Here is a 13879-nt window from a genome sequence, read left to right on the forward strand (position 1 = left end):
CATTCCAATAAAGGGAGAGAGCCTATTGGAGTGCACACCCGCGGGGTTTTTTCTCTTGAGGTTTTAGAGGAGGCAGCCTCCTTTCGTCCTAAACTGCATGGTGCCCTCTTCCTTCCCCACTTGGCTGAGGCATTAGGAAGCTACAGCCTTCCCGAACCGCTTACTACATATTCCCCCCTTGAACCTGTAATTTACCCCAGAGTTTAGAAGTTCAGACTTGTGCAGACCCTTGTCTGTTTCGGGAGTCAGACAGTCAGGGATCTGCGACAAACCTGCTGCCTGAAATTAGTAGAGACATTAGGGTTAAAACCCACATCTCCACCCATCGAATTTTTCGTAAAGACGTTAGCACACATCTTCCCTAACGATCAGAACACTGGAAAAGCAGGTTAGACGCCAAAGTAATCTAGTAAAGTCTTTCTAAAAAACTTTATGTGCATTACATAGAGTGGAATTCTAGAGGTATTTTCCTTGTATTACATGCTGGACAGGGTTTAAGATGAAATATCATGTTTTAAATAGACACAGGAGATATAGAACCACCCCCAGTGTTGATAAAACCAAACAGAGCCACGCCACGTGGAGGGAGGGGACTGTTGTTCACCTGCGGTCACACCCGGGATCGCCCGGGCACTGCTTCCTCACCTCGCAGAGGCAGCAGGTGCTTCACTGCCGGGCTGCTCCAAGCTCGGGCCCGCTGAAGGCAGCGCAGCCGGGGGGCGAGGGCAGCAGCAGGGCGGGATGCAGCGCTGGGAGCGGGCCCCGGCGGCGCGGCGGCGCTGGGTGCTGCTGCTCGGGCCGCTGGCGCTGCTCGCCGCCGCCCTGGGGCTGCGCGGCACCGCCCGCCCCGAGCCCGCCGACCGCTCCCGCCTCCACCGGGCGCTGGAGCTGTCCCCCAGCCGCAGCATCAACTGCTCGGGGGTCGTCCGCGGGGACCAGAAAGCCATCCGGGAGGCGCAGCTCAGCAACCTCGAAGTGGCGAACAGAAAGGCTTCACCGACGCCCGGGGAATACCTGAACATTACGAGGGACTGCAGAGCCTTCAAGGAGACCCGGCGCTACGTCGAGTTCCCCCTCAGCCAGGAGGAGAAGGAGTTCCCCATCGCCTACTCCATAGTCATCCACAACAAAATCGACATGTTTGAGCGGCTCCTGCGGTCCATCTACTCCCCCCAGAATGTCTACTGTGTCCATGTGGACAGCAAATCCCCGGCCGCCTTCCAGGAGGCCGTGCGGGCCATTGCTGCCTGCTTCCCCAACGTCTTCGTGGCCAGCCGCCTGGAGAGCGTGGTCTATGCCGCCTGGTCCCGGCTGCAGGCCGACCTCAACTGCATGCAGGACCTGCTGCAGAGCCCCGTGCCGTGGCGATACTTTATCAACACCTGCGGCACCGACTTCCCCATCAAGACCAATGCCGAGATAGTCCGGGCGCTGCAGCTGCTGCAGGGCCATAACAGCGTGGAGTCGGAGAAGCCCTCAGCCGCCAAGCAGCAGCGCTGGCAGTACCACCACGAGGTGGGGAAGACCATCTCTCGCACTGCCCAGAAGAAACTGCCGCCGCCCCACAGCTCCCCCATGTTCACGGGCAGCGCGTACAACGCCGTCACACGGGACTTTGTGCAGTTCGTCTTCGAGAACCCCACGGCACAAAAGTTCCTCGAGTGGTCCAAGGACAGCTACAGCCCCGACGAGCACGTCTGGGCCACCCTGAACCGCATGCCGGGCGTGCCGGGGGGCACTCCCCCCAGCGACAAGTTCCAGCTCTCGGACATGAACGCCCTTCCCCGCCTGGTCAAGTGGGAGTACCTGGAGGGGGACATCAGCAAAGGCGCGGCCTACCCGCCCTGCACCGGCCGCCACCAGCGCGCCGTCTGCATCTACGGGGTGGGCGACGTGCCCTGGATGCTGCAGCAGCACCATCTCTTGGCCAACAAGTTCGACCCCGAGGTGGACGATGCGGCCCTCCAGTGTCTCGAGGAGCACCTGCGCCACAAGGCCCTGTACGGCCGGGGGCTCTGAGGGGGAGCCGCGGAGACTCTGGCCGGCACCTGTTGCCTTCCGTGGGCGGGTCTAGCCCACGGCGCCCCGGGGACAGCGGGAGAGGATCCCCGGGCCCCTGAGGGTCCCACGTCTCCGTGCGGCCCCGAGGAGAAGCCCCATTGGCGGGCGCGGGGCTGCGGCCCCGCCGGGGCTCGGACGGACGGACAGACGGACGGGCCGGCCCGGCGTGGAAGGGCGGGAGGCTCAGCCCGGCCCGGCCCGCGGGGTCCCCTCAGAGAGCGCGGGAGCGCCGCTCTCCCCCGGACCGGCTGGAGGAAGCGAGCGGGGCTTTTCACAGTCCCTGCCTGGGTCTGTCGGCAAAGGTGAGCCCAGGCGCTTGTAGACGGGCAGGGCCGGGTCACGGTGGCTGCCGGTCCGGCTAGGGGCAGAGCTGAAACCACGAGTAATTTGCTTTTCCACAGAGCACCGCCTGTTCCTGACACCCTCAGCGCTGCTCAGCTGAACATCTGGCTGCTGCTTTTGCCTCACTTTAAACTTCGGCTCTATCAAAAGCCGTTAGTCAAAAGTCAACATTCAATAAAATCCAAGATACTAAAATACATAGCGCTTCGGTGTTTTATATCCCCTGAGGAGAATGGTTTGTGCTCCTGGGCAAAGCATTAAATCAGTTAACCCTTTGTGCATCCACTTCTCCGTCTGAAACACAGACAGAAGGATGCACACAACGGTGTGTAAACCTACATTTTCTAAGATCTACGTCTTTCTTCCCACCAACCCCCCCCCCCAAAAAAAAAGATATTTTGGTGATATTTCATTACTGTAATTACCATATCCAGTAATGTACAATGAACAAACCAATCACCCAATACACTGTTTTTTTTAAGTTTCTAGAAGCTGAAAGGAAGACCTGCACACTTCTGTACTTCACCCATGTGTTTTTCTCACCTTCTCATAAAGGTAGCTCTAAAGCTAGCCACTTTCCATGGATCCAACAGCTTTTCACTACCTGTAATGCTGAGGGATTAATGCCATCGACTTCATTTTTTTTTTTTTTTTTAATAAATCTATTAAAGTAACTTCCTCCTAAGTACTGCAAATTTAAGGTCTACTGTGGAGAATTAGCATTATTCAGAACATCTGAAGCAATTCCATAACACCAGGGTACACTTAGATGAAGTTATGACTACAGTCACACTGATCTTTCAAACGTTGATTTAAGCAGAATGAGAAGATGAAGTAACTGTCTTGAAAAGGTATATCATTGCAATTTTGTTAGACACTTTAAAGTGAACTTGGTTGTAAAATAGTGATTTTTAAAATGCCATGGTGATTTTACAGACAACAACTCCAAGTACTGGCATGGAAAGCTCTCAAACATAAATACCCAGTGTATCATTGGGTATGTGTTTATGCAAAAGAGCAAATAAATAGGATTACTGATCTTGGAGGGAGCAATTTCCAACTTGGGTAAGCAGACATTTGCTTGAGATTAAAGTCTTATGCTAATCTGATGGTAAGATACAACTTTGTAAAATGGTTTCAGTGGCAAATTCAACATAAAATAGAAATTATCTCCATGTCTAGTACATTATTTTAAAACAAAACTTCTCTGATGACTTAGGGTAAGAACTCAAGTCTCCCACCATAGAAAACTGCATCAAACCACTGCTGCCTAACTTGATTTTGCTTGTTAGAACTCTTTCACTTACTTTAAATTAATATGTATTAGTTTGAAATGGCAAACCAGTGCCAAGGGGTTCAATGGGGGGGCTGGGTTATGTTCAAGTTTCTGGACTGAAACAGGCAGAGAAGTGTCACTCTACTGGGAACGGCGAGAAGAACGACACAGACTCTCGTGTGTTGAAAAGGAGAGCAAAGTTTATTATTCTTGATCTTCTTTTATACCCATGTTCGAGAAAGTCTGAGAGGTAAAACTCTCATTGCTCATTGCAGCATCACATCACCAGCATTGGTTAAGTGGAACATCACCTCTTGACTGTTTTCCTAAACACCACCTGCAAATTGTTGTCCTTTACCAAGGACTGTTTGGATTCTTTCTCCTGCTTTCTCAGGCCAGAGTGAGAAGCATGTGTGACTTAGTTTGCTCTGTTCCCTTCTTCTTGCATTTAGCATCCACATGTTTCTGTGTCAAAGTGTTGTCTTTTTCCCTTGGAAAATTGAGGAAAAGTGTGCATATTCATGGAGACAAAAACATTCCCATACTTAACAAGAAATCGCATCAAAACCAAATCTGTCCCTGAAATGAATGTCTGTAAAAACAAAATAATTTATTTCTCAAAGAACAAATGTATTGGGGGGGCCTGGAAGGAATCCTAGCTTGAAACAGTGAAAGATTTTTTGAATGAGGGGCCTGTTATTTTGCAAATATACCTGTAAAGAAAGATACATACTTACAAGTTATAGACTTGTCAATAGTAATTTTTATCCCCTTTACTTTGTAAATATGTTTAACTTCTTCAGCTCTTTCTTCTCTCAGAAACATGAAGTATTGCTTGTACACACTATAACAAGTGTTTCATCTGTTCTTGTCAGACACTAAAATGTTACAGATGGAGAGACAGAGAAAAGGATTTAGATTGGGGGTGGAAAGTGCCACTTCAAATCTGTTCCATGGTAAGCCTTTTAGCAAAGTCAAAGTATTTTTTCTTTTAATGTTACTCACTGCAATCTTTGCCCTTCCTGGTTAAACCTGAACACAGAGAATCTAAGTATTTATCCAGATTTGAAAGAGCTTGCCCAATATAAAGGCATCATGTGAAGCCAGCATACCAGAAAACAGCTTGGTGACTCAGTAGGAGGGACAGCAGTTATCTAGCAACACAACCTAGGCAGCCCTCCTGTTCAGAGGTCACTACTTGGGATGAAAACGACTGTTCTGGTGTTATTACCTGCAGAAGTAAACAACTAGCAAACCTTGACATCCAATTTTCTTGATCCAAAGGAAATTTCCTGTTTCTGATGGTGTTACTACTCAGAATTCCTCTCAGATGATTTGGTTGCAAAAACAAAGGCTATCTTGTGCAAATTTATTTTCAAATCACTTCTTTTAGTAGTGACTTAACTTCTTCTGAAAGAATGAGCCTACTCCCAAATGTTTAAGGTGAACAAAGATAAAACGATTCTTACAAAGGAATGTTCTCAGCATATCCTCTTTCAAAGACATTAGAAATGGCATGAGTGCAGTCATACATCAAAGCAGTGATATGTCTCTGACATTGGAAATAGCAGTAAAAACTACCACTTAACTCTAATACAGAACTTTGCCTTCCAGAGATCTCAAATGATCTTAGAAATCAGATAGCTGGCCTCTTAGAGCTGGCAACAGAGCACAGAGAAATCATGTAATTTGCAGTTGCAGAACCGAAAAGAGAAGGAACTCAGAATAGAGTAGGACCAGCTCTAGCCCAAAGTAGCACAATCACATCAGATAATAGGACCACCTTCAAAAATAGATTAAACCCCATAGGTAATTCAACAGAAAATTCATGGGCTGTCCAATTGGAAGTCATATCAGAAATATTAACTTTGTGTAGTAAAAAATCTACTTCTGACACTTCTGTCTATAATCATTAACTCACAAGTTGAACTGTAAATGAGCCAGCAGTTGTTTAAGGAGGAAATATGCTTCAAAATTTACCTTTCAAGAAGTGCACGGGAGGAAGATGAAATCAGAATTCTGGAATTTCATAACAGATTTTTCTGTTTTAAACCTGGCTAAAAATGATGTTTTATTTCCAAGTGGTTTTCACTTTATTTTCACAAGAACAATGTGGCTTATTACATACTTACACAACCCGTCCATAACAGCTTTTAGCTTTAGTTAGGAGGGTCTATTTCCTTCTTGCTTTGCATTTGATACTTTATATGACCATCTCTGAGATACCCTATAATAAAGAGATGGGTCAAAGACAATGAATTTGTAGGAAAACAGGTAACAAATTCTAAAGAAATAAAAAGTAAACATGAACTATATGAATGCAGGACCTATGAAGTATTTGGAGTAAATATAAAAATTTATTTTGAGTAATTTTTTTTTTTTTTACCGAGTAAAACTGATTCAGGGAACAGGGTTAAGATGTTATTTTTCTTCTGACTGCAACAGTAGTTCCCATAAAATGTTAACTAGAGTCTCAGTAAACAATTTTCCACGTCCTTGAAGGATGTGTTCTTTCAGCACAAGATGCAAATCAAAATATTAACATCTGGAAATTACTACCTCCTAGTCCATAATGGCTAATCCTAATAAAGACCGCCATTTAGGTTATAGTGAAGAAAAAGTTCATGTCTCCCAGTACAGTCCTACCAAAGTGCTTTGTAACATGCTCCTTCTTTCTTCCCCACCCCAAAATTTTAGACTACAGAAAAGCAAACCCAGGTCAGTAGGACCTTGACTGAAATCCTACCGTCTAAGCTGCCAAGATCCTCAAACACAAGTATCTGTGTTTTGAGTAACTCTCCTCTACCTCACTGTGCCTAGTCATCGTGCAAAGATACATAATGATCCTGGTTAAACTTGTCTTCTGGAAATTCATCATAAATTCTTCCTGCTCTGCACTTTAATTTCTGCCTCTCTGATAACATTTGAATTGAGGTATTGACATCCTTGACTGATCAAACAGCTTGCATCAGATAACATCCTGGTTTGCACACCTATAGAATCGACAAAATCTTTTTTCTTGGAAACCGTATTTAAACAGGCAGTCATCCACAGCCAGTTCTGCACTGTGTTTATTCTTTCCTTCACTTTCTTTAAGTTAATTTACTTTCTAAATAGAAACATCCATTCCAGTTCTATGTAAAGTTGCACAGGTATATTTTACTTTCTCTCTGCTGCTGAGAAGTGGAAGCAATTGTGATATTCCTAAAGAAAATCAAACATGAAATAAACAAATAAATGAAAAAGTCTGAAACACTACAGGCAAAGAAGACCCAAAGTGTCTGGGGTCAGACACAGCAAGTGTGCTGATGCTCAAGCAAGTGAAATGACATGTCTTCCACTGGATATTACAATAGCTTAGTATAGCAGAAGTGCAGTTGATGCTTTTAGCTGTAAATTCAATCTTCTAAGACCACAAAGTACATTAATCACATTAACTGGGCAGGATTAGCTGAAATTCAAACACAAAAAATAGCAAGTAGCAACAAAGCTATAGAGAGCAAAGCAACAAAAAGCAGAAAGAACATTGGCACCAGACTGCCTTAACTTCCCTTTGCTCCCTGCTCCTTCAGTGAACTGAAACAACCTCCACAGAAGGAGCAGATCCAGGACCCGGACAAACACCATCCCAGAAACATGGTTAAAGCCTGGAGCAGCAGGACAAGGGAGAATGACTTCAAACTGAGAGAGGGTAGGTTTAGATAAAAGGAAAAAATTCTTCCCTGTGATGGTGATGAGACATTAGAACAAGTTGCCCAGAGAGGCTGTGGCTGCCCCAACCCTGGAAGTGCTCAAGGCCAAGCTGGATGGGGCTTGGAGCAACCTGAGATAGTGGAAAATGTCCCTGCCCATGTCAGGGGGCTGGAATGAGACCATGCTTAAGGTCCCTTCCAACCATGGCCATTCTATGATTCTAATGTACACTTAGTTGGAACAAAATATAAGATACAACTATTTGCATTAGGAGAGTCCAAAGGCTACAAAACTCAAAATGTAGAAGTCTGCCTAGAAAGAGGAAGAGATTACAAGTACTTGGAGGTAGGAAGCACAAACTTTTATGCCTGTATGGCTTGAAATTCAGTTTACCACATGATTTTTAGAGAACAAAAAATACCAATTAAGCCTAGAAGACTGAGTCTGATGTAGAACAAGGGAAAACATTACACAGATAGACATTTGCATCCCTTACGACAAAAACAGACACTTATTGTGCAATTCAAATAAAAGCAACTTGTCTCCTCTTTTGGTTTCAAAAATGGTTACTTACCAATCTGCAGGGTGCAGCAAAGGGCACGTAGCAGAGCTATTTATAGACAAAAAGATGCAGTCACAAACACACAAACGTGCTGCCCAGCAAGAGCTGCTAGGCTTATGCTGATGTCCTCATCCATAATTCTGTAACAGCCATTTCTTGTAATACTTAAAAGTGCAACCACACTCAGAACCCTGTAACTGAAAGACTTTTTCATTTACAGCATTTCTCTAAACACACTTAGAAAATTTTGGGAAAATATGGTATGTTAATGCTAGTTTCTAAACAAAGTTTTCCAATGATCACTCTTTCAAATGTTTTTAAATAAAAGTTTATTACAGAAATTGTTTTAAACAAAAAAAGGACAACAGTATCTCTTGTAATTAAAAAAAGGTAACATTGTATTCATGCCCTATAAGGTGAAATGAAGAAATGCTACAGGTTTTTCTTCCCCTGTCATTCTATGATGCTTTCTAGTATGGATTAACTCACATCTGCATCTCAAGAATTGTGTATGATCAGTCCCTTTCCATGCTGCTTCTCTCCAGAAAGTGCTGCATATCAACAGAAAATATTGCAGACAAACCACAGGTCTATTCATTCTGCAGTATTGGAACCAGTGTCTAGGAAAGAAAACAGAGAACCAAGAGCATTCTCTAATACCTTCCCCAAGTTCTAAAGCATTCCCCAAGCATTTTAGAACATGTTCTGTACCTACTCGATTCCCTCTACTGCTCTCAATGCCATGCATGAACTGTTTGTGCTGTTTCACTTCACTTAGCAACACTGAGAAGAGCCAGCACAAAACTCCAGTGTTGTGCATGCAGACACATTAAAAATGCTAAAAGCTTATCTCTAGCATGCAATGATACACAAACCCTTCATTGCAGTCAGCCACAAGCAGATCTGGCTATCATTTACTAAGGAGAAAGGTTTTTGCACATCCAGCAGCACAAACCCTGACTGATGGAGTGTGGGCTCTAGCTTATCATGCATTTTGAAACAGATGTAAAAATGAGCACGGTCTTCATAAAGCAATTGAGATCAATTCTGTGTTCTGACCTTTTGTCAAAATCACCAATTAACACCAGTGCAATTTTTGATACACTATCATTACTGCTTTCTTGTTTTTAGAGCTGTGGAAAAAGTATGTAACTCAAATCTGGAGAATGACAAGCCAGTGTTTAGTACTGCTCCTTCAAAAAGTCAGCTTCTCATGGGAAAAAAAAAGGTTGTAATGTTAATAGCAACTTCAAGTCAGCCAGCTGTTTAAATTTTATCTGCACAATTTATCAAGAATGAAAATTTATACTTGGAAAGTAAGGTTTCCTCCACTAGCTATAATAAGCACACAAAAACCAAGCAGTAAGATTATATGCTTGGCTAATACCAGAAATTGAGAAAACAATAAATTCTGTCAATTCTTTAGAACTACAACTTGAAGTGACTATTGTAAGCATGCCAGGGTCAGCAAGCCATGAAGAACCTATTTCAGAGGTCTATGGTGCATTAAAATAAAGCCTTTTCCATGCTCAGTTCCTGCTTTTAGCATCTCTCTCTGAGGATGAAACAAGTGGCAGCATTTCACACAGCTTTAGCAATACTCTGTCACACTGATGGCTTTAAAAGTTATAAAGCAGCTTGCCACAAAGTCACTGAATTACTTTTGCCAGCAAAGAATATCAAGGGACATGGGCAAAAGTAATCCAGTCAAGCAGACATGGATTGTAAACTCCCACAAGCAGTGTACATACAGAGGATCTGTTAGGCAACAAGTCAGTCTTACGACTTACAAATGCCCACATTTGCAAACTCATGCTTTTCATGAGTTTGTGTCCCCAGCTATCAAATCCAGAGAATGACTGCTTAGACACTTTTCTCAGACAATTCCTTGCTCAGACAGTTGAAGCACTCTTCAGATTCAGTAAAACATAGTGCTAACCTAACAAACAGATTAGCACTAGAAAACTCACCACACAAAAATTAAAGATTACTTCTGGCTTTCTAATTGCTCTCGTTGTTATGTACTTCCCAACAACAGGTGCACAGTAGTCCCTAACATGGTTCTGCCTCAGTGCTTAGGAGTCAGGGAAGCATTTAGCTGGCTTTTGTTTCATCCCTCATCAGACGTAAAAGGGAATGCAGCGCCCTACCTCTAAGTCATAGTCAATCTGGCTTTAGTAAGACATTTGATCAAAGCTTTCTATAAACAATCAAGTCTCACGTCTCAGCCTAGTTATATCATATTTCATACTTACTTTTGCCATCACATGCTACAATTTTCACTTTATCCACTTTCACGAGTTCGGTGACCTCCCTAAATTCCACGTCATTCAGTACAAACGTCCATACATTGTCACAGAACCTGTATGTGTTCAGAGACCCCTATAAAAAAACAAGAGACATTTGCTATAGGACGCATCTCAAAAGCAACAGAAAACACGATGAGTATCTACTGAACTATGTCCCTTCTTGAATAGATGTGCTACAAAGCCAACAGTGGACCTGAATGCATACAAACTGGCAAGCAAGCAATTCTGAGGAAAACTGGAGTTTAAATGCCCTCCAGTGGCTGAAATTCTCAAGACCATGGAGTGACATTACAGGATATCCAAGGGGAGGCTCCTCAGGTAGGCAAAGCTGTTTTACAATTTTTCTAATGTGTACAAAGGATCAGTAACAAAAAACATTTCTTAAAATATTGAGCCATAAGAAAAATCAGATACAGCAGTGATCACAAGATGTGAATTCTGCAATTGCTTAAACAAAGTGTCAGCTTAAATAAAAAATCATGACAAATATGTGACATAAAGGGGTATCCCTGCTATTTGATGTATTACTGAGGATGTCAATATGGAAAACTTCTGACCTGCAATTTTACATATTTTAAATTTACATTCTTGAACTTAGAACTTAAGCTCCAAGTAACATTTTTTAAATTTATCCACTAAACACATGCTGAACTTTTTTTATACCATGGCACATATACAAAAGAATTTAAGAAAAATCATGCTATTTTTAAGATCTCTATATTGTTTAAAAATCTAGTCTCTTAGGAATCCACATAATGAATGTGTTCTACATAGACTGTAGAGAAGTATTATGACAAAAGTTAACAGAAAGCTGGGTTTTGTGTTTTTTTTCTTAACATTACATTCAAGTTAACATCTAACAACTTGCTGGCTATCTAACATCAATTAGGATGGCTGATTTGGAACACCCCCAACTTATTTTTCTATGATACCTACAGAAAATAGCCACAAAATGATCCAGTGAAAGGGTAGGTCTAAAACTCTCTAGTCTCTCTTCACATTACTCATGTGGCTGAAAATCTGGCCTCATATCACTTTTGCTAGGGACAGCTGCGAGAAGCAAAAGTCTCCCTCCTCATCTGCAAGACACTGAGGATGGCAATGTTATCCATCAAAAAAGCATTTCCCTCTTCCCTGTTTTCATCATCTGATTTTTGCATTCATTCAAAAGATCCCTGGCAGAACAAGGTAACGAGCCTTACAGCTGCATACAGAATATACACGTGAACAGTCATCAGTAGAGCCAAAATGAACCCTCAAAAGTTCTTGCTTATCACACAGCTTTTGATGACATTGTGCATCAACACTTAGTTTCTGTATCTCATGTAAAACTTTAAGGTATCATTTCCTTACCCTGAAATTGACTCTGTTCCTGACTCGCTGTGCCAGTGCTGAATTTATAGCTTTATCAAACTGAAGTAGCACCTGAAGGGCCAACTGAGGAGTGATTTGCTGCGACTAAAGTAGTTGGAAGAAAAAATAAAAGTTCTGAGTTGTTTCAAAGTAAGCTCAAACATGCAGTATAAGTTAAAAACATTAAAGCAAAGTTCATGTCAATGAAGCAGATCTCTAGAAGAACAATCTACAAAAAATTATGTTCCTGTGTTTATTTCCATTTTTGTACTTCAATTCTGTACTATAAAAGACCTTTTATAATAAATATTTGCTGTAAATAACCAGAAGAACAACAGATTGACTGCAATGTTCCATCTTAATCTGGCTGTTCATTTACTGAGCCACATGAGATTACGCCATTTACATAAAACACTTCCCTGTACCCAGAACGTAAAGAAAAAACCATCACAAGCGAATGGAGTACCAAACCCTTACGTTTTCAATCAGTAAGTTTCCCAAACCTTGGCCATAAGTACCCTGATACAGGAACGACAAAGCCGTTTAGATAAAAATTGCTGTCTTTATTAAGCTACTCGCCCAGGCCCCCAACCTGTATGAGCTCATCCAGGCTCTCCTGAAGGCTGTTTCCCAGCGTGGTGTTCCTATACAGCTGATACGCCATGGTTTACCGGGAGGGCTGGACACGTCCTGCTCATCCGCGGCTGCGCGCCCGTGCTGTCCTCGCTCTCATTGAAAACAAACAAAGGGAACAATAAAACCCCCTCCGCCCCGCAGCCGAGCCCGTCGGGCACACGCACGGTCTGAGGCCTCCCCGCAACACCGCCCGACACTCGGGCGCGCTCCCGGCCGCGGGGCCGCACAACCGAGCCGGCCCGGCCGGAGCTATTCCGGGCGGGAGCCGGGCACTGCACGGCCCCGCCAAGCCCCACCCGGTCCCGGTCCCGGCCCCGGTCCCGGCGCCGCCCCCGGGGAAGCTGCCCCGGCCCCGGCGCTCCCCGGCCCGCGCCGCCATGGCCCCTCACCGCGCGCGGCCGGAAGCGCGGCCCCGCCCCGCCCGCCGCGGCCCGGAAACGGAACGGCCGCGGGGCCCGGCCCAGGGGGAGCCGCCCGCGCCGCGGGCACCCTCACACTTACAGCGGGGGCACACTCACTGACACCGCGGGCACCCTCACACTTACAGCGGGGGTACATTCACTGACACCGCGGGTACACTCACACTTACAGCGGGGGTACACCCACTGACACCGGGGGTACACTCACCGACACCGCGGACACACTCACACTTACAGCGGGGGTACACTCACTGACACCGCGGGCACACTCACACTTACAGCGGGGGTACACTCACTGACACCGCGGGTACACTCACACTTACAGCGGGGGCACACCCACTGACACTGCGGGCACACTCACACTTACAGCGGGGGTACACTCACTGACACTGCGGGCACCCTCACACTTACAGCGGGGGTACACTCACTGGCACCGCGGGCACACTCACACCCAGGACACACTCACACACACCGCGGACACACACACCGAGGACACACTCACTCACACCAGGGGTACACTCACACACACTGCAGGCACCCTCACACCGCGGGCACACTCACTCATACTGCGGGTACACTCACACCGCGAACACACTCAGAGGTAGGTTAAGAGTCTTCTACTTCCATCTTTTCTGTTAAACGGACAAAGGAAAATAGCCACATCTGCGAAGAGTGTTACTAACCCAGTTAAGCCAGTTCTATTGTGTATGACTTGCAGCCTGTGCTTTTGCATGGTTAGTGCAGCTTTATTTTGTTAAACACGGCACGTTTCCCGTTATCAAAGATAATAAAGCTTACAGACACTAATTGACAGTGTAATCATTCTATCTTAACCCTTCAAAATACCATTCAACCATTAGAGCACCTTACTGCTTAGGTCTTTCTTGTTAATTAAAAGGTTTTGTTACGTTACTAAGAAACATTGCAGAACCGAAGAGCCACTGGTAAACTAAACATCTGTCCTTTATGAAAATTTATTTGTAATTATTAACCTGGAATTCCATGCTACCAGTATTAACTAGTAGTTAAGCAAACTAGAGTAAGGAACATGGTAAGATAAGGACTTTTGGAAAACACTCTGATAACTTCAGATAATTTTTAATACTTTCATATTTTTATTTTATATTTTTAATAAAAAAAATCATGTAGATCAGAGTAATCTGGGCAGTTCAAGTTGCAAAACTGAAAAAAATCTTGTTGAGCAAAGGATAGATTTAATTTCACTGAT

At 44.4% G+C, this 13879-nt stretch overlaps 2 protein-coding genes across 2 annotated transcripts; one reads left to right on the forward strand and one right to left on the reverse strand.

Annotated features, from left to right (window-relative positions):
- Nucleotides 1-594: 594 nt before the first annotated feature.
- GCNT3 (glucosaminyl (N-acetyl) transferase 3, mucin type) lies at nt 595-2584 on the forward strand. Its single transcript, XM_058846873.1, has one exon. It carries the CDS (start codon nt 742-744, stop codon nt 2017-2019), a length of 1278 nt encoding a protein of 425 aa, XP_058702856.1. The 5' UTR covers nt 595-741; the 3' UTR covers nt 2020-2584.
- Nucleotides 2585-8243: 5659 nt separating this feature from the next.
- On the reverse strand, nt 8244-12663 carry GTF2A2 (general transcription factor IIA subunit 2). Its single transcript, XM_058847184.1, has 5 exons — nt 12622-12663; nt 12189-12324; nt 11597-11701; nt 10190-10316; nt 8244-8554 (listed from the first exon to the last, which is right to left on the reverse strand). Exons 2-5 carry the CDS (start codon nt 12258-12260, stop codon nt 8529-8531), a joined length of 330 nt encoding a protein of 109 aa, XP_058703167.1. The 5' UTR covers nt 12261-12324; nt 12622-12663; the 3' UTR covers nt 8244-8528.
- Nucleotides 12664-13879: the final 1216 nt, after the last annotated feature.

The sequence above is a fragment of the Poecile atricapillus genome, chromosome 11 (genome assembly GCF_030490865.1).
Source record: "Poecile atricapillus isolate bPoeAtr1 chromosome 11, bPoeAtr1.hap1, whole genome shotgun sequence".
Taxonomy (NCBI): Eukaryota; Metazoa; Chordata; class Aves; order Passeriformes; family Paridae; genus Poecile; species Poecile atricapillus.

What these genes read in the sequence shown, in the direction of transcription:
- GCNT3 (XM_058846873.1), top strand. Translation starts at nt 742, where the DNA reads ATGCAGCGCTGGGAGCGGGCCCCGGCGGCGCGGCGGCGCTGGGTGCTG.
- GTF2A2 (XM_058847184.1), bottom strand. Translation starts at nt 12,260, where the DNA reads ATGGCGTATCAGCTGTATAGGAACACCACGCTGGGAAACAGCCTTCAG. An exon ending in GGAACAGAGTCAATTTCAGG is followed by an intron (nt 10,317 to 11,596) that starts GTAAGGAAATGA and finishes GTTTTTTTATAG; the next exon opens with GGGTCTCTGAACACATACAG. An exon ending in TGTAGCATGTGATGGCAAAA is followed by an intron (nt 8,555 to 10,189) that starts GTAAGTATGAAA and finishes TTTCTTTCCTAG; the next exon opens with ACACTGGTTCCAATACTGCA.